This window comes from Mangifera indica, chromosome 8, assembly GCF_011075055.1.
Source record: "Mangifera indica cultivar Alphonso chromosome 8, CATAS_Mindica_2.1, whole genome shotgun sequence".
Lineage (NCBI taxonomy): Eukaryota > Viridiplantae > Streptophyta > Magnoliopsida > Sapindales > Anacardiaceae > Mangifera > Mangifera indica.
In genome coordinates this window covers 8314195-8338396 of record NC_058144.1, presented here as the reverse complement: position 1 = coordinate 8338396, position 24202 = coordinate 8314195, and the positions used below count along the sequence as shown (strand labels likewise).

At 32.1% G+C, this 24202-nt stretch overlaps 3 protein-coding genes across 3 annotated transcripts; all 3 read left to right on the top strand.

Moving 5' to 3' along the window:
• Positions 1–920: 920 nt before the first annotated feature.
• On the top strand, positions 921–3642 carry LOC123222406 (calcium-dependent mitochondrial ATP-magnesium/phosphate carrier protein 2-like). The gene is given in 5 exon segments (XM_044645154.1): positions 921–1612; positions 1923–2711; positions 2827–2917; positions 3003–3022; positions 3025–3642. Coding segments are annotated over 5 exon segments (1470 nt in total). The 5' UTR covers positions 921–1212; the 3' UTR covers positions 3195–3642.
• A 1927-nt stretch (positions 3643–5569) lies between these two features.
• LOC123222736 (40S ribosomal protein S27-2) lies at positions 5570–7074 on the top strand. The gene is made up of 4 exons (XM_044645667.1): positions 5570–5692; positions 6239–6340; positions 6602–6630; positions 6746–7074. The coding sequence occupies exons 1-4, from the start codon at positions 5690–5692 to the stop codon at positions 6870–6872; spliced, it is 261 nt and encodes an 86-aa protein (XP_044501602.1). The 5' UTR covers positions 5570–5689; the 3' UTR covers positions 6873–7074.
• A 13308-nt stretch (positions 7075–20382) lies between these two features.
• LOC123222958 (nudix hydrolase 12, mitochondrial-like) lies at positions 20383–23267 on the top strand. Its single transcript, XM_044645991.1, has 6 exons — positions 20383–20669; positions 20804–20883; positions 22197–22311; positions 22425–22508; positions 22591–22740; positions 22841–23267. The coding sequence occupies exons 2-6, from the start codon at positions 20810–20812 to the stop codon at positions 23117–23119; spliced, it is 702 nt and encodes a 233-aa protein (XP_044501926.1). The 5' UTR covers positions 20383–20669; positions 20804–20809; the 3' UTR covers positions 23120–23267.
• Positions 23268–24202: the final 935 nt, after the last annotated feature.

The window sequence follows — 24202 nt, the reverse complement described above, 5'->3', positions numbered from 1 at the left end:
ACAAGTTTCACGTTGATATATTACAGATTTTGTAACTCTTCTCGGATCAAAAGTTATGACTATTTAAAGTCTGTTTGCGTATAAGTTCGGGTCTGAATCAAGTTGATCTCTCGATTGGCTCATTCAAGCATCCAATCATCTTTGAGTGAGTTGGTTTTAGTTTCTAAACCCTACACGAGCCCAACTAAGGCCTGTTGCATCTTCTTAGCTTTGCTTCTAGTAATTAGCCCAACTAGAATGTGTAATGGGGTCACTTTGATGGTTTAATGCTTCCACGATGCCTCTATCAAAAACTCAACTTTAATCTTTTTTTTTTTTTGGTTTAGTAAATTGTGTTGAAAATTACAAGCCATATTAATTCCCTCCCTCCATCTCAATTGCTCTACCCATGTTTTGTTCCAATTATTAGTCCACGGGTGCAACATGAAAAGAAAAGGAATCTCCCAAAGATTCCTCATCCTGAATGCCCCATGCTAAGTATAATATATACTTTTGATGGCACATCAAATAACACAAATGATTTAATTATTCTTAAGATTGGAAAGTAAAGGGGACTCTAGAATGGATTCAAGTTTTCTGAAATTCTTTTAATATATTAAAGATAAAATTTTGATTTTATGAGATTGATCATTGAATTTATAATTTATTTTATTTAATATAATTAATTTAATTTAAAAAAATAATGATCCAATTCATATAAAATTTCTCAATTAAAAAAAAAATTTGAATGAAAATTCTCGTTTGAAAAAAAAAAAAATTTGGTAAGTAAGATTTTGGTTAAGTGTTGGTAGTTTGGACGGTCCAAGAGTCGAACTCATTATGATTCCTGGAATTTGAAGGTCGGTGGACGCACAAATCTCACGCTACAGCAATGAGAATATTACAAAATTAAAAAAAACCAAAAAACATAAAAAAGTTTTTTTTTTTTTATTGCAAATCTTTTTCTCTCTACTCGACGCCCATCCCCTTCTACCTCACGCTGTTCCTTCAATTACGATCACAATTTATTAAAACTTTATGACAACAGATTCCAAACAAAGGGGGCAAAAAAAAATCTGATCTTTTATGGTGGGCACGCACGTTTTTCACGGTAGATTTGGCCGCTTGTACCCTTCCACCGGTTCAAAATCTCTTCACCGATGACTTGGACTTACGTTTGTTTACGTCTTTGAGTGATACCCACGTGGGGTTTGTGTTTTTTCAGAGATAAAAATGGAGGAGAAAAAAGGGAGAAATGGATGCAATCCGGTGAAGAAGACGGGGCCTGTGACGATGGAACATGTTTTGTTGGCTTTAAGGGAGACTAAAGAAGAGAGGGAGCAGAGAATTCGTAGTCTTTTTAATCTTTTTGATAAGATGAATTGTGGGTATTTAGATTATGCCCAGATTGAGGCTGGCCTTTCTGCTTTGAATATTCCGTCGCAGTATAAGTATGCTAAGGATTTGTTGAATGTTTGTGATGCTAATAAAGATGGACGTGTTGATTATCAAGAATTCCGTCGTTATATGGATGATAAGGAGCTTGAACTTTATCGAATTTTTCAAGCCATTGATGTTGAACACAATGGTTGCATTTTGCCTGAAGAGCTTTATCATGCGCTGGTTAGGGCAGGTCAGCTTCTAATTTTAACTTTAATTGAATTTCCCTTCATTTGTATGCCAATTTACTTTAATTTTTTGCTTTAATTTTGAGTTGTTTAGAATTTTAGCTGCAAACTAGTCATAATGTAGATTTGCGATCAACTTAATTGTGTTTCAACTTGTGAAAGTTTGTATTTTTTTTCTATGTAATTTCATTTTCTGGGTTAGTTCAGTTATTTGTTTTGGAAGTTAAATGGATTTGCTGCAATAAATTGGTTAATGTGTTTGAGGGTTGCATGGTTATGTTCCCTCTATAAGGTACAGCAGTCTCTATTTTGTAGGGATTGAAATTGATGATGAGGAGCTTGCACTTTTTGTTGAGCGTGTGGATAAGGATAATAATGGAGTTATAACGTTTGAAGAATGGAGGGACTTTCTTTTGCTTTACCCTCATGAGGCAACTATGGAGAACATTTATCATTACTTTGAAAGGGTATCTTTTGTTGATATTGGAGAACAGGCAGTTATTCCTGAAGGTATCAGTAAGCATGTCCATGCAAGTCGATATTTGATTGCTGGAGGAGTGGCCGGAGCAACATCTCGCACTGCAACTGCTCCTCTTGATCGTCTGAAGGTTGTTTTGCAAGTGCAAACAACAAAAGCTGAAATTATGCCAGCAGTGAGGAATATATGGAGGGAAGGAGGTATCTCAGGATTTTTTCGGGGCAATGCAGTAAATGTCTTTAAAGTGGCTCCTGAAAGTGCTATCAAGTTTTACACTTATGAAATTTTGAAAAATTTCATAGCAGAAGCTAAAGGTATTGATCAGAAAGAGAGCATTGGAGCCGTAGGGCGCCTTTTTGCCGGAGGTTTGGCAGGTGCTGTGGCTCAAACTGCCATTTATCCAATGGATCTTGTGAAAACCCGGTTACAAACTTATGTTTGTGAAGGTGGAAAAGTTCCTAATCTTGGAGCAATGTCAAGGGATATTTGGGTTCAAGAGGGACCCCGTGCATTCTTTAAAGGTCTTCTTCCATCACTTCTTGGTATCATTCCTTACGCTGGGATTGATCTTGCTGCATATGAAACCTTAAAAGATTTGTCCCAGAAGTACATTCTTCATGACAGTGGTAAGTTCTCACTCCTTCCAATATAACTAAAAGTTTCTTTGCTATCTTTGCTTCATTCTCAATCATATTTCTGTTTCAATTGTTTTCTCTCTTGAAATTTTCTCCCTGTTTATAGAACCTGGTCCTGTTGTGCCACTGGGATGTGGGACTATTTCTGGAGCTTTAGGAGCAACATGTGTCTACCCATTGCAAGTTGTTAGAACAAGGTAAATCCTGGTTGGACAACTTATCTGGTATCTTGCAGCTTTGATTTGACCCAATTTTTGAGCCAGATTTATCTTCTGGTTTCAGAATGCAAGCTCAAAGGGAAACACAGGCAGTGCCTATAATGGAATGTCTGACGTATTTAAGAGGACTTTTCAGCACGAAGGGTTTAGGGGGTTCTATAAAGGGTTATTTCCTAATCTGCTCAAAGTTGTTCCGTCTGCAAGCATTACTTACTTGGTTTATGAGACCATGAAAAAAAGTCTGGATCTGGAATGAAAACAAATGCTGCTATATTTGCACGCTAGGATTGACATGGCTGACTATTCAATTGATATAACTGTGGGAATACCTCGTGATACGGATAGTGAGAAGAAGAATAAAGTTTTCTAAACGAATAGATTATATTATTGTTTCCGTTACATTACAGATTCTATTTCAAGCATCAAACACATTGAACAGGGAAATTTGGATTCTGCATTCTGGGTAGTAGCTTGAAGCTCTTTCAAGTGAATAAGCATTTGCACATATTGTTTGTATGATGCAAAAGCATACAGAACAAACACCACATAAAATCCAAATTGTAATTTTTTTGTGGCAAATTTTATCAAGAATCTAAATGCCACGGCTTCTTTACCCAATGCATGTCAACTCTGATTAGGTCAAATATTATCTCGGCCTAATTGTAACAGGAACTTTCCTTGAGAAATGAAAACCTCATTCTTTCTTTCATGTTCAAAAAAAAAAAAAAAAAAAGAATCCTGTGTGTCTGGGTACATTGTTATTGATAATGTTGTCCTTGAATACACTGACTGAGAATGCCATTTTATTGTCTGTTAGATGTCATCAGGATTCTGAAGTTGTGGCTCACTTATTGATCCTTGGTATTATTCACCTTATCTCTGAAGTTAACTGATTCCTGTTACTGCAGATTTTAGGTTATAGCCCACATCTTTGCCTTGTTTTGGTTTTGTTTTGGGAATCTTACCTGAATTTCATTTGTCTGAGGGAAAACGAGCAACTGTGAACTTGGATGATGGCATTGTTATAATTGGTATATTTATCAAATACTATGCTTTCTGGTCCTTTTTGGCTGCAGTTAATTTGCTGTGTGAACAATGGTAAATTGGTAATGAATCTCGGTATTTTGATTGATAATGATGTTAACTGTTTCAGGATATGTTGATGGTATTTCTACATCAAGTGTTTGTAAGTTCAAGGGATTTTGCCCAAGCATCTGGGGATGTTTATTGTTTGAGCTATAAATGATATTTTATCTGTAGACATTGATGCTTAATACTTTATCAGGGAATTGCTTTGGCCCGATTTAGTAAAATATAGTAATGGATGTCGTTTGGGGGAATCTGGATTTGGATTTTTCTTTCTATAAGAAAAATGCTCATGCCATTCCCCAATTGCCATGATGTCTAAAATAGAAAAGCATAACATTGCAATGATCCTGAAGTTTAAGAGATGGCAATAGAAAGGGTAAATACCAAATACCTTCATTCTCGTTTTCATTTTTCTAGGAAAAACTATTTCCTGTCCTAAAATCATTGTCCTTTGCCGGGAAATTCTCCTCCCTTCCACTTTCTCATCCGTAAGGGGAAAGTTTCTTCCCATTCTTATTAGAAAAATAATAGAATATTTATTAAATTTTATGACATATTTATAATAATTTAAAATTTTAAAAATAATATAATATGTAAGGGTTTAGAAAATATGTGAGAGAAGAGATGAGTTAGTTATTTATTCCCGTCCCATCCTCAATTGTGAGATTTTACCCATTTCTATTTTTTTCTTTATTAGCAAGTCTCTTTCTTGTTCAAGAGGACTCATCGAAACCCTAATTTTATAAGCAAATTATCATCTCTTTAACCTCGAATGTAACTAGAAAAATAATATAATATTTTTTAAATTTTATAACGTATTTGTAATAATTTAAAATTTTTAAGAATAGTACAATATGTAAGGGTTTAGAAAATATGTAGGGGAAGAGATGAGTTGGTTATTTATTCATGTCCCGTCCCATCCTCAATTGCAGGATTTTACCCATTTCTATTTTTTTCTTTATTAGCAAATCTCTTTTTTGTTTAAGATGACTCATTAAAAACCTGACTTTATGAGCAAATTATCATCTCTTTAACCTCGAATGTAATTAGAAAAATAATAGAATATTTATTAAATTTTATAACATATTTGTAATAATTCAAAATTTTTAAGAATAGTACAATATGTAAGGGTTTAGAAAATACGCAGGGGAAGGATAAGTTGGTTATTTATTCATGTCCCGTTCTATGCTCAATTGTGGAATTTTACCCATTTATATTTTTTTTTTTATTAGCAAATCTCTTTCTTGCTCAAAAGGACTCATTGAAAACCTGATTTAATATGCAAATTATCATCTCTTTAACCTCGAGTGTGAATAAAATTACTCCAACCTCGTCAAAAATATTGTTATAATCCTAGATCAAATAGTTTTGTGTGATTTGATAAAATTTTATAGGGATAATCAAAGCATTTAAATGTATAGAAGTAATATTGAAATAAATCTAAAGGGCTTAGTGTTCCCCCCAGTTAGAAACCTGAAGGCCCAGAAGAGCTGCTAAACCATGCAACGGTCAAGATATGACATTTACTTATCTAACGGTCCGGAGCACCTCACATACTCTATATATATAATCATCTTATCAGGCGTAATTTCTCTCCGTGCGCTGAGATACTTCTGCTAGGGTTTTCTAGGGTTTCTTGGCTCTCCAGCAGCATTTGCAAACATGGTGAGTCTATTTCTCTCTTCTGTAATTGAACCTTCTGTCTTTTACTTCTTAGATCTCATCCCTTTATCCCATTTAATGGATCTTTACTTTATTTGCTTGTTTTTAAATTTTTTCAATTTTTTGTGTTTCGTTTGATTTTTTTAATGCTCTTAAATAATTCTGTGCTCTTCTTGCTTCATTGTTTAAAGATATTATCATGTGTTTGGTTTTTCTGAGGAACCTGTTGAAAAATAAGAGCAAGTACTGAGCATTTTTTTTTCTGCCATATTGATTCCTACAAATCTAGTAGTTGTGTGAATAATGGGTTTCCATTGTTGAGATTAAGAAACTGGGGAATTTTAATATTTGCAACCTATGGAACTGCTATTATTTTGTGCATTTATTCATATAAATTTATGAATGGGTGATTCTTGTTGTTTGTTGCTTTGTATGCTAATTTTTTTTTTTGAGCTACCAAATCAAAGCTTCAAAGGTTTAGTTCTGATTCTTACTTTCTTTAATAGCTGATAACGCTGTTTTCTTTTCTTCTGATTAATGTGAGAATAGGTGCTCCAAAACGATATTGATTTGTTGAACCCACCAGCAGAGCTTGAGAAGAGGAAGCACAAGCTTAAACGTCTTGTTCAGTCACCCAATTCGTTCTTCATGGTAAGAACACCTACTTGTATTTTTTTGTTGTTAAGTTGCATTGTCTCATGTTATTTGGCATTCTTATAATGTTTATTAATTGCTTAGGCATTTGTTAGTTAGAATTCTTGCTTTGGTTCTGTATCTTAGAGTGATGGTATTAAGTGTGTTTTGTGTCGTATTATATTACCCCTTAATTGAGGGCAATCTATATTTATATCTCTATATTTTTGGCTCTACTGATTGGTTTTTTCTTTGTTTACCCTTGGGTGCTTATTGAAGGATGTGAAATGTCAGGGTTGCTTTAACATGTAAGTATCATAACTATTGACTACTTTAGAAAGTTTAGGTTGTTTCAACCTTAACATATTTGTTGGACTTAAATTGGGGATTGCTATTCACAGTTTTGTTTGTCATTAAATGCAGAACCACAGTTTTTAGCCACTCTCAAACTGTTGTGGTGTGTGGCAACTGCCAGACGGTTTTGTGCCAACCTACTGGTGGCCGTGCTAGACTCACTGAGGGATGCTCTTTTAGGAAAAAGGGGGACTGAGTTTGGCTCTGACGCAACAATTTCATCATAGTTTTGTTTGGTTATGATGTATTAATTTTGGTACAACTTTTGATGGGTTGACAATGGGCTTATCTGTGTTTTAAAGCTGAAGGTACTTGGTGTAGTGGATTTTTTTTCATGTTTGAAAGATTTTATTCTCCACCAGAATTGCGGTTTTATCAAGTAAACGCCTTTTCTTGCAGTCTTGATTTTGCATGTCGTGAGTGAATGATTATACCTCTTGTATCATGTCTGAGAAATATTTTGGTAATTTTCCTTGTAAAATAACAACCACGTGCAGACTTATTCATGCTACCTTCGTTAAAGTACAAATCTCGGAGTCTGTTTGATTCATTTGATGTGATTCATAATAGTGTGTTTTGGGCTGGAATTTTTCATTTTCATAGTTGTAGGCATTTTGGGACGGATAATAATTAGTGGTATAGATTTAGTGTTTTGGGCTATTCAGTTTTCTGATGCGAACTGCTCAAATGGATAGCTTTTGACTAATTCATTCTCAGCATTAATGTAGGATTTTACACTGTTGAAGAGCAATGATGAATTTAGTCTGGTTATATGCCTAGTCTGCGTATTATTCCTCTGGCATTGTGGTTTAGGGATGACAGTTCAGAGCTGACGAACATCTTTGATGTGGGTTTTCCGCAAATGTTTGGAAGCTTGGGATGTCTGTGAAAGTGTTTAGCAAAATGAAAAACGGTGAAACTGTTTAGCCTCTTGCAAAATGAGTCAACATCGGGGAGACAAATAGCCTTTGATTAGCTGATTATGTTGACAAATCAACCTTACAAGATGAAACAGGGATATCATGGCTTATGAGCTGATTAAGAGGCAAATCGACCTTGTTACTTGACATAGGAAATTGACAAATCTGGACATGTATTTGAATATTTCAATGTTATTGAAGATAATTAGGCCCATTATCGAAGATTATCTTTAGACCAGCGCATTCAACTTTAAAGTTAGGACCCAAAAGTCACTCTAAAAGTCGCCACAACTCATCACTATAGCCGACATCATGCTTTCACAATGTTGAGTGCAGAAGAAGGGCGGTTTGATGAAAAGGTTGTGTGAGGTGTGAGCTCCACAAGCATTGGAAAGCCTTTTGTAGCTGTCGCTGTGACGACACGTGTGTAGATGACCCACTCTCTTAAAATTGTCGTTCTCATTTGCTAGTCTTGAAAATAAACTGTCCTTGAGGTTGAGAGGCTGCTTGATAGGAAATTTAGATTGGCCCCGTAGTTCGCGTAACCAACCAATCACGGATCACTTCTTTAATCTTATAACACATCAAATGAAGATGACAAGTTTAAATCCGGATAAACAATCTTGATTTTTCCTTTGCCATATACAACCCCAACAATTAGTGTGAACAAGTGATCAAAAGCCACCCACCATTTAAGTTTGAAGATTTCATTTTCTCGTTAATTCTATCATTGAAAGACTCTCTCTCTCTCTCTCTATATATATATATATATATATATATATATAAATTAAATAAATATCTTTTATATTCTTAATAGTTAAACTAATTACTTTTCACATTAACTAGTTTATATTTTTTTTCTTCCTCGTCTTTTTATTTTCTTTCTCATTTCCTTGTTATTAAAAAATATTTAGGAAAAGCTAGTGGATCTAACCACTATCTTGTCATTTCACCTTTGTCTGTAATATTAATTGACCTAGATTTCATTAGATTTGCTTGATTCCATCAAGCCAAGATGCTCAATCTCACCAACGTGTGAGGTTGAGAGGAGAAGAAATTATTAGGGATTTCATTGCTACTTGTGCAAACCTTAGAGCTTGGTGTGACCTATACCCTCAAATCTAGAAGTCACTTCTAAATTATCTAACTCTCCTTCAAAGTTGCTCATACGATGCCTGCTTAGGAAGGGAGTTGTCCTTAGTCATTGTTGCACATGTATTGACCATTGAAGGCACCAAGAATAATCTTCAAGAAGTAGCTGTCAACTTTTTCACTTTAATCCCAACCATTTGATTTAGTATAAAGGCTCCTACCATTCTCATCTCATCCCCCACCTTTGCAATGGTTGAGCTTGAATTCGATTTTTATTGCCACTTTGATCAGTCAAAATAGGGGTTGATCTAGATTGAACCCTTGCTTTAGTCAAAACTCGGTTTGATTATTAAAACATTGATTTTTAGTTTTTATAATTATTAGTTTGGGTGGATAAAATAAATATAAATATTTTAGAGGAAACTGTTATATAACTTCAATAAAGATAATTTATCAAGTTCATAAAAAAATAATGATTTATTAACAAATTTAACAAACATATGGATAAATCATGAAGTTTTCAAACTTAAGGAATGAAAAAATTAGTTTACAAAACTTTGGGTAGAAAATAGTCATTCAACTTTTTCAAAACTGCAAATTTGTCAAATAACGTCATCCATAATTGATTTGTTGCTAGCAATCATGGTTTGAAAACTTTAAATGATGTTGTTTGTTTCAAATTCCTAATTTCTATTTTTGCAGACAATTAACTCCTTTTCATCTCTCCGACCTCGCCTGATCACATACTTTATCCTCTCACCACCCACATCACAAATTTCTTATGATTTATCTTAAATTTTCCCTTTTAGTGCAATCTTCTCAAGGGTTTTCCCGAAGGTGAAAGAAAATACAGAAGAAATTGAATCATTGGATTGGACTGGACTAGAGGGAGAGAGGCAAGAGGGTTTGTTAAAGAGACACCATTATTAGAGATTGAAGAGTTTATGTGACCATGTGTCTTTGTGATTGTGTGTTAGAATAGTAAAAATCAAGATTAGTTTGGGGTTTACTTATTATTTAGGGAAATTATAAAAAATAGGCAAAAGTAAGGGGGTTTAAGAAAATTGCTCAAAAAATTCAGATTAAAGCAAAAATGTCAAACTTTTGTGAAATGTCAAAACTGCCCATATATAAACACAACAAATTCCCCCTGTCCCCACTGTAAGTTTACTATTCAGAAATAGGGGAAAATTCGAAATTTTCCCTTGTCCCACTGTCGGCCTAATTTCCAATGATTTTCATCGTTTCTGACGACCGAAAATGGCACAGAACGTTAGCATATCTTCCGTCATCTTGTTTGAATCAAGTTATTATTTATATTATTGAGATTTGAGTGAGATTTTACGGTTTGAAACTTTAGGGTTTCGATTTTGAACAATGCTTAAAATGTTTTGATTCTTGGTTGATTTCGTTGAATTGGTTAAGGGGTTTTGTGTTATAGCCTATGTAAATTTGATTTGTGTTGAAACTGGAGGCCGAAACGACGAATTTTGACAGAAAATCCCTTCCGAAACGTTCAACAGTCCGACAGTAGGAATAGTATTTCCCATTGTTGGCCGATTTCTCCCACTGTTGACAGTGGGTTAGGGGGCTTAATTAGTGTTTTCAAAATATTAGAGAGTTGTATGAGAGTCCTCATTTCACTGTGGACGTTTTTGAAATTTGCTACATGACAGTGGGTTGTTGCGACGCTGCCGTGGGATGGGGGAGAAATTTAATGTTTTCAAAATTTTAAGGGGAGGGGGAACAAAGGGAGATCTTCGGGGGTCCATGTGAAATTTTACACTGAACTGTGGGCATGCCTTGAAAACCGTGGGTTGGGTGGAAATTAATTTTTTTAAAACTATAGGGTTTATATGAGACAGACTTTGAACGGCCATAACTTTTGATCCGGGAGGAGTTACGGGGTCTGTAATATATCAACGCGAAGCTCGTTTCGAGCTCTATAATGACAACTAGCTTTTCTGGTTGCACCGAATTTGGAGGCCAAAATAAAACTGTTTCAATGTGTATTATGTAGTTTTATTATTTTATCAAATTTAGGATTTTCGGTTTTTATGATTTTGAGTTTGTTTGTGACCAGACTAGACTTTTTTCATATGACATTTTCAAATTTAATATTTGTAATTATGATGTTCTTTTTTAGACATGTTTTACGATGTAATTACATAATTTTTGATCGATTTTTCAGTTTTCTCATTCATAAGCTATTTGAACGTGTAGTTTTATAAATTTAGATCTGTTTTTTAGATTTTCGAGTAATTTTTTTATTATTGACATTTTAAGGTATTTCAATATATCTATTTATTCATAACATGTTATTTTCAATATAGTTTTCACGAATTGATTTTTTCGATTCGAATTCAGAAATACGAATTTCTTCTTTTTGAATGAACCTGTAGTAGTTAATATTAAATAAAAATGAGACTGAAAGTAAGTATTTAAGTGATATAAAAAATGTATGTAATGAGAGTGAGAGTGAGGGGGTGATGTACTTTATGTGCGAATGTGTCTGATGTACTTTATTTGATTTTCTTTTTTATTGTTTTCTATTTCTTTACTATGAAACATTATATGAAATAAAGAAATACTCAAACAACTCATTCTAACAAATATAAAATAAAGAAATAATTTGTACTAAAGTTATTATATCACATATCAATACAATTACACATTTGAAACAATAATAAAATACATCGGTTACATGTAACTGAAGTACAACAATGATGATCATATAGCTAACAAAACTGATTCCACTGAATGTCAAGATCTTGTCTCTTTGCCTTTTTTAGATGAACACTGCGGGGCAGAGGTCGGCACGGGTGCTGGGTTTTACATTGGGTTCGTACGTGTCCTGGTTCATGGCAGCGGTTACAAATCCTCGATGTCACATTTTCTCCCTGCGAAGGACGTCGATTTCTGTTGGAGGGACGACCCGAACGACGACTTTCGAGGAGGGTGGGCAAAATAACCATTCCTTCTGGTGAGTCCAACCAATCAGATTGATTTCCAAGGGAATTGACAGGTTCCTGATATATTGCACGGTAGATATCGGTCCGAAAGAATGGATGAACCCATGCATTGACATTCGTGAGCCTCATATGTCGTGCAATGGCGATGGCATGCTTACACGAACTACGTGAAAGCTGAAACTTTCTACATGTGCAAGACATTTCACCGAAGCCTACAATACCTATGAATCCACCAAAATCGACAACCTGATTTTCGAAAATACTAGTCGATATATCATAAAACGGTGATTTTTGAAAAAATAGAATTGAAATTCGAATTCTAAAAGTTGAAATACCCTACAATGGCAACAATCGAAAAATTCATCAAAAATCTAGAAAATACGAGTCGATATATCCTAAAACGGTGAAATTCAAAAAAACGAAACTGAAATTCGAATTCTAAAAGTTGAAATACCCTAGAATGACAACAATAAAAAATTTCTTTAGAAATCTGGAAAATACGAGTCGATATATCATAAAACAGTGATTTTTAAAAAAATAGAACTGAAATTTAAATTCTAAAAGTTGAAATACCCTAGAATGGTAACAATCAAAAAATTCATCAAAAATCTAGAAAACACGAGTCGATATATCATAAAAAGGTAAAATTCGAAAAAACGGAACTAAAATTCGAATTCTAAAAGTTGAAATACCCTAGAATGACAACAATCAAAAAATTCTTCAGAAATCTGGAAAATACGAGTCGATATATCCTAAAATGGTGAAATTTGAAAAAACCTAAAATTTCATTTATAATGCTCCTACAATGTTTAATAACAAAATGCCCCCAATTTTAATAACATTTCATTTGACCCCTCAATTATCTCTTTCTTTATTTGACACTCTTGTATGTTGTCTTGTATCAAAGCAATACCTATCTATTCTTAACATGTTATATAAATCCTTTATATATTGTATAATATCAAAACCCCCCCCCCATATTTACTAAAATTACATTTAACCCCCCATATTTGTCTAACATTGTATTTAACCTTTATATTATGACATATAAACTAGACTTATCAAATAAAATTAAGTTTTTAGGCTAAGATTGGTATAAATACCTTTTTTTGATGAATAGTCTTTTTTCGAGTCGAATTCAAAAATACAAATTTCTTCTATCCAAATGAAACCCTACGAATTGATCTCGAATAAAAATGAGAGTGAGAGTGAGTGTTTGAGTGATATGAGAAGTGTGTATAATAAAAATGAGTGACGAAGGTTTATATAGATGAGGGGAAGGGTAATTTTGGTATTTTAGAAAAAGTTATGAAATAAAGAAATATCAAAATGCCCTTACAATGTTTAATATCAAAATACCCTCCTAATTTTAATAAAATTTCATTTAACCCTTTTTAATGAGTGAGGAGGGTTTATATAAATGAGGAGAAGAGTAATTTTGGTATTTTAAAAAAAGTCATGAGTATTTTTACTTAAAAATAGTGAATTTGAGTATTTTTGCTTGAAAATAGTGACTTTGGGCTTTTTTGCTTAGTGGAAAGGTATTTTGGCCATTTTTTATGATTTCCCTATTATTTAAGAGGGTCCCGGAGTATAAAGACTTAAGATATAATGAAAATGGAATGTGAAGATATAATTATTTTTTAAAAAAAATATAATTTATTTATACTTATAATTAGAAAACTAGTATTGCGAATAAAGTGGCTCAAAATTTAGTCTTCGCCACATACAATAGTGATCGGACACAAATATCATGAATTAAAAATAAATTTTTTAAAATTTGTCAAACAAATATATTTATAATATGTATAAAATTTTATTTATGATGTCAATATTATTGATTTATTTAAATAATGGGATCGATGTAGACGTGGACAATCCATTTGATCAAGTCAAGACCTAGCAAGGATATATAATCCATATTCTACCAACCAAAGAACAGCAAAATAAAATGATATCTGAATTTTCAAAAAATTACAAACGTCCATATCAAAAATCAACTTTAAATATATATATTTGCCAAATTTAATTTAGAGAGGTAAACTAAACTGAACTGAAGTATCAAATTCGTTAAAGAAGGCAAAAAGGATAGCCATCTGTCTGTCTGTCATGCACTAGAGGCATGATTGAAAGAAGGCCAAACAACTATTTCCCACCCAAGGTATGTTGTAATCTCAAGTTTTCACCCTTTAATTATGGAAACACTAAATACCCACTTATGACCGGTTAAATTTAACAAAACCCTAACGGTGGTAAATTTAATCTCATTTTCCCCCCTAAAAGTTTAAAAACTAACATTTTTTCCCTAAGTTAAGTTTGAAAAGATCGCATTTCCCCCCCTAGGGTTTATTTCCAAACCCTTTCACTTTCTCCGGTGCCATCGCCGACCATCTTCCCCTCCTGACGGTTTCTCTTCCACCAACGACCCCCCTCAACTCCACCCCAACTCATCCGGCATAGAGAGACGTCGTCTGGGAAGAGAAATCATCTTCTCAGACGACGACGACTAGGAAGACGAAGAACTTTGTCTTCCACAGCTTCTCTGACGCCGATCAGACATCCAAATGCGAGGAAAGAGATCGCCAGAAGTAGAAGATGCTTCGGGAGGGAGAGGTCGTCGGCAATATCGTCAGAGATATCGCCGAAGATTTCAAAACGAAACCCTAGAGTGAAACTACGATTTTTTAAAATTTAGGCTGGGGAAAAATTTTAGTTTTTAAAGTTTATGGGGGCAAAAATAGATTCTATTTTAGTTTATTTTTAATATTATAGAGAAAATAATGATTTTACCCTTACCACCGTTAGAGTTTTATTAAATTTAACCAGTCATGGGTGGATATTTGATGTTTCCATAGTTAAAGGGTGAAAACTTGAGATTGCAACATACCTTGGGTGGGAAATAGTCGTTTGGCCTTGAGAGAATCATATCCTAATTCGGAAAGATAATCTTCCCAAAAGCAAAGCATATTATTATTATTATTTAGGGATAAAGTCAATATGAAAAATCAAATCACTATACACTTTTAATCTGATAAAGTTATGCGTATATATATATTTTATATATAAATTAAATACATAAATAATATATTATTATATAATTAAATATAAAATAATATTTAATCATATAATAATATATTATTTGTGTATCAAATTAGACCTGATAAAACAGATAAATTATCCAGATTTTAGATTTTTGGATTTGTACCTATTATAATGCATTTTTGCAGGTGGGCTGAGTATACCTGTGAGCAACCCGCTTTTCTTTCCTTTTTTTTTTTTTTTCTCTTTAACATCAAACTTACAATATATCTAATATAAATTTCATGTATTTTTTTTTTTTTGACATAAAATAAACTCAAATTCATCCTAAAATTAAAGAATTTATTGTGTTAAAAATAAATTTAAATAATATGAGCACTAAATACTTTGTTATAAACATTTATTTTATATTCAATGCAAAAATTCTTCAAATTTATAGAAAATATTTTTATAATTTGAGATAAATTTTCTTTTTCTTATCTAATATTTATATACTTAAAAAGAAAAATATTAAAAATTATAAATTGAATACATTAAAATTTTAAAAACAAAAAAATAATAAAAAATTAAAATTAACAAGTGACTTATGAGTTGACTTATACCAATAAAATCGGATACGGGTTGTATAAATTATTATCCATATAAATTGACTTGTTTTGGCCCACGTCCATTTTACACATATTTCCATCGACCCGGCTCACACTCCACCTGGCTCATCCGTTTGTCAAATCTATATCAAATTATATATAAAAAAAAAAAAAGTACAAATAACATAGCTTTTTTATCCAATCCAAATTCCATTTTATTTCCTCCACTCAACTCACATCGCATTACCCCAGAAGAACCTTTTATCTTTATCCCCAGCACTATGCCACAATTCTCGGCCCCTTGTAAAAGGGCATCTTCTGGTTTTCTCTCAGCTCTCAACATATATGGAGCCTGTCTTCACTAACATTCTGATTCACATCTGAATGGCAATAATGTAGTAGTTGACGTCTGAACAAATAGGGCAAAAAGTCGAAGAGAATGGCTGGTTTCAAACTGCATTGACCCATAACTAGTGAAACTGTCAGCTTTTCCCGCTACTGTAATTATAGATCTAATAATTAAATCTTGCAATTTATTCGTCAATAGAGTTCTTGTTCATTAGAAATTAAATGGCGGTGTTTAAGTTATGAGGGTTGCCAACCATCTTAAAAACTGGCACATGGGTGATGTAATCTGAACTGAAGACTGCCATTAGATTAATATGTTTAAACTGAATATTTGGTGGGGGTGTAGTTTCGTTATTGTTGGTCAACATATGCATGCTCTCTAGCTAACCTCTTTGTTTGTTTAAAACGCACCGATTTTCATTTTTATAAAGCCTTCTGAGTCAACCTGGAAAAAGAATTATTAAGTTTCTGGGAAATTATTGAGCAGTAGTAAGTAAGCAATGAATTTTAGGGTTATGACTGAAAGATTTTCTCCTCAGAAAACGCATGGGCATGTGACTGTGTATGTCGGCATGCATGTGATGTGGGATCCTATCATCATCATCATGTCATTTTCACATTTATTGATGCATGCTCCCCCGTCACTGTTTTAAAACTATTAACCCTCTTCATCTTCAGCTTCATCTTCACCTTCTCCTCCTTCTAAGTTAAGAAAACTGAGTGAGAGAGTTGCAGGTCTGCAATTTGTATGGGAAAAAGAGATGCTTTTGAGATTGGATATGGATGATTATTAATTACTTGACTTAATATAATTATCCTTTTGATCATCTTTAAACCACGAGGAACCTTCATTCAACTTTAAATTGTGTTATCTTATTGCCTTTTCTTCCTCCATTATTTGTTTTATAAGGCAAAAAAAACATCTTTACGACCATTTTTTTCAGTAGGAACTACTTTTGCTTTCCTTTTAGTTGTGGAAAAACAGAACACGAATCATTTGATGATTTTGTTACGTACACTATTATCTTAATGTGTTCAATAGTTATACGTTGAAGGAAAAATAAAATAAAATTTATTCATCGGAAAAAAAAATATGCTTTTGGTATCATATATATATATAAATGAATATTTAAAGATATCTGTTAATAGAATTTGCAACTCATATCTACTTTATTGAAAGGTAGAAATTTTTGTCATGTATTGAACAACTTCGAGGAAGCTTCTTTCGTTGACTACTTCATCTCGTTGTTTCCTTTTTGGGGTTTTTTTTTTTTAAATAAATTTGGACTTAAGTGATTAGATCTATAATTAAAATTAGATTCAAATTAAATTAAATCTAAATAGGGTGAAACTTGTTTTCAAGGGAGTGTAGCTCTGGTTGGTCAAGCTTAGAGAGTAACTTGTTTGTGTTCAATCTATTCAAATTTTGTTCTTTTATAACTTGTACAATGTCATTTAAAACTATTTAAGTTTAAACTCAGACTCGGGTTTGTATATATCAAACTCAAGTTTAAACTTAAGTTCGTATATGTTAGGTTTGGGTTCGGATTCGTTTAAGTAAATCTCGTATCGAACTGAGATAAATTCGTTTTGAATCTAATTTTAACCACAACAACTGTATCAGATAAGTTAATATTTCATAAACATAACAAAACTTGAACCTAAGTCATTTTTCTAAAAATTTTAATACTTTACCAATTTTATTAACCTTTAAATCAATTTTTTCTCATAATTTCTTCTTTCGTACTTACCTTAATTGTCCAAATTTTGTAAAAGTTTGAGGAAATGCGTTTAGTGTAGACACAAATGATGTGATATGTCTCTTACAATTATTTCATAACTTTCAATGACAACTAGAGAAAATGAAGGTTTTGCATCAAAGTCTTGGTGTCCAAACGAGATATGATTTGTGAAAAATATATATACATTATTAAATAAAGAGAAACTTGAGTACAATATTTATATTAGGGTTGTATTCAAATTGAATTTATTCAAACTTGATTTGAATGAGTCTTAAATAAACTCAATTCTAACAAGCTCAAACTTGAGATTGACTTTAAAAATTTAATATTTTCAAACTCGAATTTTATGAGTGTTTAGCTCCTAAAGCTCATAATCCTGAAAAATTTAATATGAATTGACCCAAACGATTTTGTTTAAATCAATATATATTAAAACGACGTAATTTTAATATTAAATCAAACTCAAAGCTCGAATTCAAATTTGACACCTCTTAAATAAGCGAAGTTCAAACACCTTTAAAACAAGTTCAAATTTAACTTTACTGAAACAAATTTGAACACAATGTGGCTCGAGTCCAACCTTAATTTATTATATATTAAATGTATGGTTATAATAAGACAAATAATTTTACATGTTAATTGGTAATATTAATCCATTAATCATTGGTTGATTCTTTTTACACAGCAAATTCGATTAGTGAACTTCATTCATTCACATAGACATCTTTGCTTGTCTCATGTTTGGTAATATGTTCTTAAATAATTTTATTACAAACCCCACGTAACTGATTTCATCATTTTTTTTTTTTGTCTACTGCTGTTGACGGGGTTTTCAGCTGCGATTAGAATTTGGTATATATTACAGTGTTAATATAAATAAAATAAACATAAGATAAAAATTTTTTAACGTGATTTAATTGGACGGCCAAAATGTATATATTCATGGTACAACTACTAAATTTATGTACATCCTATATAAGATTTGAGTACAATGAAGGATATGTCACTAAGATGTTGTAGATAACACTTAATCTTATTATTATTTTCTTAATAAGGAATTTCATTTGAATTGGATGATTTTTTTGAGTCGAATCAATAATATTAAATAGGACAAACCTCAACTCTAGGACAGACCCATAATTAGGTAAATTAAAAGTTTAATTTTAATATGGGTAATACTATGTGTACCTACTTTAGGTATATAAATATATACATACTCATATGTGTTATCATATGATTGATTATTGTTTTATTCTTAATTCAAAATCATCCAATCACACGATGTCACATATAAATGTGTATATATTTGTGTACCCAAAGTGAGTACATATAGTTTTATTGTTTTAATATATTGTAACATAAGTTATCCTTTGTGGGATGGATAAACTTAGAACACGGTGACATGAGCTATAACCACTGTACCTATAAATTAAGGTTTCATAAGTATAACAGAGATTTGAACTTAGACTTTCTTTTTAAAAATTTTAATACTCTATCAGTTTTGTTACCCTTTGAAATCTTAACTTTATCTTAAGTTGTGTGTGTATATTTTCTAATTTTTTTTCTCTCGAGTGGGTATTTTTATTTATAAGACCAATAATGAAAAGTTATATTTAAATTCGGATAATAGTGAATTTTTAGTAAGTATGATTATAAAAATTGAATATCTCAATTGGGAAGATAAAAATATACTTTTACTTTGGAATAGAAAATAAGAAAATTTTTGTAAAATATTTTGAATAAATTATTTCCTATGCAAAGTTCTTTCCTTTGTTGAAATAGGAAAATTTTTGTAAAATATTCAAAATAAATTACACTAACATGGAGTTTTTTCTCGTGGTCTCAAGAATACTGTACAATTAAGATTGGATGTCAATTAAATCGAGTTTAAATAAGATAAAACTTGTTTTTTGGGAGGCTCAGTTTGACTCTTGTTTAACTTGCTTCATAGATCATGAGTTTGTGTTCGTATAGATAAACTAAACATAGAATTGGTTCGTCGAACTCATTTACTCGAATTTGATTCACTGGTGACTTATACAATGTAGTTTACATTTTTTTTAAAATATATTTTTGCTGGGATGCAGGTTCAAGTTTGTATATGTTAAGTTTGAGTTTGAACTCGTGATCGATTTTTAAATATATTTTAGTTTGGATTCAAACTTAAATTTGTCTATATCAAACTCAAGTTTGGATTCATTTGAATAAAGCTCGTATCAAACTCAAAGAAACTCATTTCGAATCCGATTCGAGATACAACACCAGAAAGAGAAAGTTTAACTATAAATGTGAACTGAAGGATTGAGGATTGATGAGCTATAATTTCATTTTTGTTTTATTTCAATAAAATTTCAATTCAGCATAATTTCTCAGAAGGCATCTGAGTACAGGAGCATTAAAAAATGGGGGTTGGGCAATATGAATAATAAAAAGGCAAGAAAATCAGAGCCATCCAACCACTAAGATTCACCCATTATGTTGACCTAATTCATTGATTAAGTGATTCTCATAATATTAATTTTATAAGCATTTAATCCTAATTATCGTAATTAAAATTGGTTTGAAAAAAATAAAAGATTCCTCTTAACTCTATTATAGCCTAATCATATATTAAAAACTTAATTTTTTACATCATATATTAAATATTATATCGTATTAATTTATATAATTTTTAAAAAATAAAATAATAAAAAATCTAATTAATATGTTATTATTTTAAAAAATATTTAAAAATTTTATATATTTTTTATTATTTTATCTACAAAATATATTGATAAAATATAATATATCGTGAAATATATATTATATTATATATTTATTATATTATATTAATTTAATATATTTTATAATATATATTATTTTTTATTTTTATTATATCGTCTCGTAAAATATTAATATCGATAAGTGACTCAACTATAGGAGTATAATAAAGAAATAATAAGCAAGGGCAATGAAAATTTTGTCTTCACATAGTATTGATCATGTATAAATAATAAATGAGATGCCGTTACAACCGGCCCCGCGAAAACTCCTCCCTCTTTTCTCTGTTTCTTGCTAATAGATTTTTGTTATTGTCTCTTCTTTTCTCTCTTGCGGTTAACAGATTCTCTCTCAGGAAAAATAAACCCACCAAAAATTTTAAAAAATTAAAATTGTTAGTGTTGAGGCTTTTAGTTTCAGTTTATCCAGTCGAGGTGATTCGGCTACAGTCACAGACACCAAGCTTGTTGCATGCCATTAAAAGGGTTTCTTTGTTGTTCTTGTTTCTGTCAAGTTTTTCGCTTACAAACTTGGTATCTTCTTCCTCTTGTTAGAGTTTGAACGGTTGTTTAATTTTTTTCAAGTTGAATGTGTTTAGCTTATCGTTGTTTTTGCTTCTTCTGTTCTTGCCTTTCATTATTGTAAATTTGTTGGTTCTTTTTTGCAGAACTTCATGTCGTCTTTGGAAGCAAGAACAGGGCGACTCAGGCAACGTTATGATGAAAACAATTTGCGACTTGTTTCTGGGTAAATACATACATATTTAGTTTATTTTTTTCTTGTGTTCTTCTCCTCTTAATCTTGATTCTGATTAATTCTTTTCTTTTACAAGTTTACTTCTTCTTAGTCTTCAATTCTTCTTCTTGCCTATTGTGATGCATACATTACATAAAACTCACTGATTTTCAATTCTGACAACCTATTTTTCTTTGTTTTCGACCTGGAAAATCAAAAAAAAGAAAGAAACATAGATTAAATTTCTTAATATTTCATAAAATTATATGTACCAAATCCTATAAATCATGTCCTAATTATTCTTAAAATTGATTCGGAAAGTTGAAGCGCACGAGTGATCTGTGTGGTCATAGCTTATTTGGGCATTTGAAAGCCAAAGGAGAAGAATATTTAGTTTTATGAGAAGTTTGTCCTGTTTTGGAGATAAAAAATGTATTATTGCGTAAACCCATATTGAGTTATCCAATACTTTTAACCGCAGAGACTTTATCATTGACATTGACTTCATTTTATAGGCAAAATTTTATGGCCTTGTCTGGTCCGTTTTGTCCCATACGTGGAATTTGTTCATCAGATTTATACATACAATAGATAATGGTTAGGACGTTTCGGCCTTTTTTTCAGAGATAGGGACCAGGTTTAGGTCGGCTGTTCTGGTTTTTTGTGCTGTTAACATCGATTGGTACAAAAGTTAGATGATTGCTTTCTGTGACTTCAAGGGCTCTGATAATTATTGTCCTGTATAATTTTTATTGAAAGTTTTTTTAGTCTTCTTTTCGTTTTGTAAAAAAAAAAAAAAGGGTAATTACACAGTGCAGAAACATGTTTTTTGTAAGTGTGCATAAAAAATCATTCATGGTTTCTGACTGAGACTCATTATCTTGGTTGTGTTCTGGCTCTCTTATTTTGGTCCTTTCTGAGAGGGATAACATTTACATATCCCAAGTCTCCATTTAGAAGAATGAGACATGCGGTGAGGCTAGCTTCTGAATGCTTCTCGCGCGGTTAACTCTGTTTGAATTGTTGGATTAATGGGTACTTTTGTAAAGAGTTGTAAAAAATTAATAAAGAAAATTTTAGGGCATTTAAGTGATTTAACATCATAATAAAAATTCTGAAATATGGTCATCTTTTGATCTCAGAGTTGGATAAATTTTATGAACTTGTCTTGTACATGTAGCAAACCAAGTCCTTTGTTCTCTTTTTGAGATAATTCAGTCTTGCCCTATGAAGATTTGATGCTTGCCTGCCTGTGTTTTTTGAATTCTTTCGCAAACCACAGTCCATGTATTGAAGCTTAATGAAGTTGTACATATATGCAACAGATGCATTCCCTACAGGCTAACAAAGGATGATGGGAATCAAAATGATGATATAGAGAACAAGATAGAAGTTGTCATGGTTTCTTCACCTAATCGCAGCGATCTAGTGTTTCCAAAGGTTCAAAAATATCTCATCTTATCATCTTTGGCATTAAAGTATTTTCGCTGCTCTAGCATGAATTGTAACTGAATCTCTCTATGCATACCCTTTTCCATTGTTTCTGTTGTCAGGGTGGATGGGAGAATGATGAAACTGTTGTTGAAGCTGCTTGTCGCGAAGCACTGGAGGAAGCAGGAGTGAAAGGAATACTGAGAGTAGGCTTTTCCTTCTTGTTTTGTAATCGAATTAAGATTTAAGAGTTTTTCATCTCACGAGCTAAGTGCTATATATTTTCAGGAAAATCCCTTGGGAGTTTGGGAGTTTAGAAGCAAGAGCAAGCAAATTCTGCTCAGCCGGGAAGGTGGCTGCAAAGGCTATATGTTTGCATTGGAGGTGACTGAGGAACTTGAGTCCTGGCCAGAGCAGGAAAACCACTGTAGGAAATGGGTCAGTATAATCCATGAGCAGAGAAATTGTGTAAAGTTAAAAGCAACCTTGATGTTTAAATATTTCTAACTGGTTATTTTATTTATTGAAATTTCTATAGCTAAACATAAAAGCTGCCTTTGAACTATGCCGATATGAATGGATGCGTGAGGCACTGGAGAAGTTTCTCAGAGTGATGGCGAAGGAGCAAAAAATTGAGATGGAAGAAGAGAAAGTAGATCCCCCCACCACTTTGCCATTATCAGAAGTTGTAGCAGAGTGTCAAATGATTTCTCCTTCAAATTGCTATGTAACTCCTTCCAGTGGCCAACACCACAGCATTAATGCTTTAAGCGCATTCCCTTGGCAAATTACTCTCAAGAGGTTGTCATTGACATGAGCTGTTGCCATATGCTAATCATTTTCATCTTCATCTCCCTCTTTTACTTTGTTTGCAGTAGGATATTGTGCAATTCATAGTGTCCTGTAACGCCTTCGGATTTGAAAAAAGAAAACCAAATAGTGAAGTGAAAACTTGATTTCAAATATGCTTTGCCTTCAAATTCAGTGAAATTATCTATATTCCATTTCTCCTTGTTGAAGAAACTTCATCCAGTCTCTTTGCTTCATTATCTAGAATATGTATGCCCTGAACAATCAGGAGGTTTGCCCAATGATGGTTTATTATCTGTCACGAAACTCTAATATGATCAATTTGGATTTGAATTTGGCATAAATTCTTCATTTAATATTTAGTAGAACAATGTTATATGTATCCAATTTTAAAGGGTATCCATAGATGATGTATTATTATGTAATTGACTTGGAAATACTATATTATTCAATTGTATTTTTGTTGAGTTTTCCAATCACCTCAAAACCAATTTAGTAACCAAAATAACTGAAAACACCGCATTTCCCTTTACTAGTGATGAATTTTAAAGAGAGGATATAATAATGCAAAATGCCTAGAACAATATGACATATAACTGTATATGCATTTAGTCCAATTGGTCAATGTCTCAATTGCATGTTATTTTATTTTTTATGGGTTAGAATTAAATTCTGACTTGAATGCCTCTAATTAAATATTGCTAGCACATGATATTGTTATCCAATACAGTGAAACTTTTTCTTTTTTTTAATCTCAGGCAAGGTCCTATATTCCTGAAAAAATGATTAAGTGAACCATGTAAGCATACAACAAGTGTTGCCCACTTTAGCTGCACCTGCACATGTGGGAAATATAGTTTTGGGTTTTGAACAAAGTCCACAATTAAACATGGTTGCATGTTCTTAGGGTTTGGTTTCTTCAACAGATATGTTTGTATTTTTCTCAAAACATGACCAACCCTCACAAAAGATATTAAGGAATTTAGTTTTAAAAATAAATCATTCTATTATTATTATAAAAATAATATCAAACCTCAATGAAGCTTTCCTTTAAACCCGAATTTTCACCAATTTAGTCTTGCGATACATT

Bases quoted from the DNA above. Each gene is read 5' to 3' on its own strand.
- LOC123222958 (XM_044645991.1), top strand. From the start codon at position 20,810: ATGTCGTCTTTGGAAGCAAGAACAGGGCGACTCAGGCAACGTTATGAT. The intron at 20,884-22,196 runs GTAAATACATAC...TATATGCAACAG, and splicing joins AATTTGCGACTTGTTTCTGG to ATGCATTCCCTACAGGCTAA. The intron at 22,509-22,590 runs GTAGGCTTTTCC...ATATATTTTCAG, and splicing joins GAGTGAAAGGAATACTGAGA to GAAAATCCCTTGGGAGTTTG.
- LOC123222736 (XM_044645667.1), top strand. The intron at 6,341-6,601 runs GTAAGAACACCT...TGCTTATTGAAG, and splicing joins CACCCAATTCGTTCTTCATG to GATGTGAAATGTCAGGGTTG. The intron at 6,631-6,745 runs GTAAGTATCATA...CATTAAATGCAG, and splicing joins TGTCAGGGTTGCTTTAACAT to AACCACAGTTTTTAGCCACT.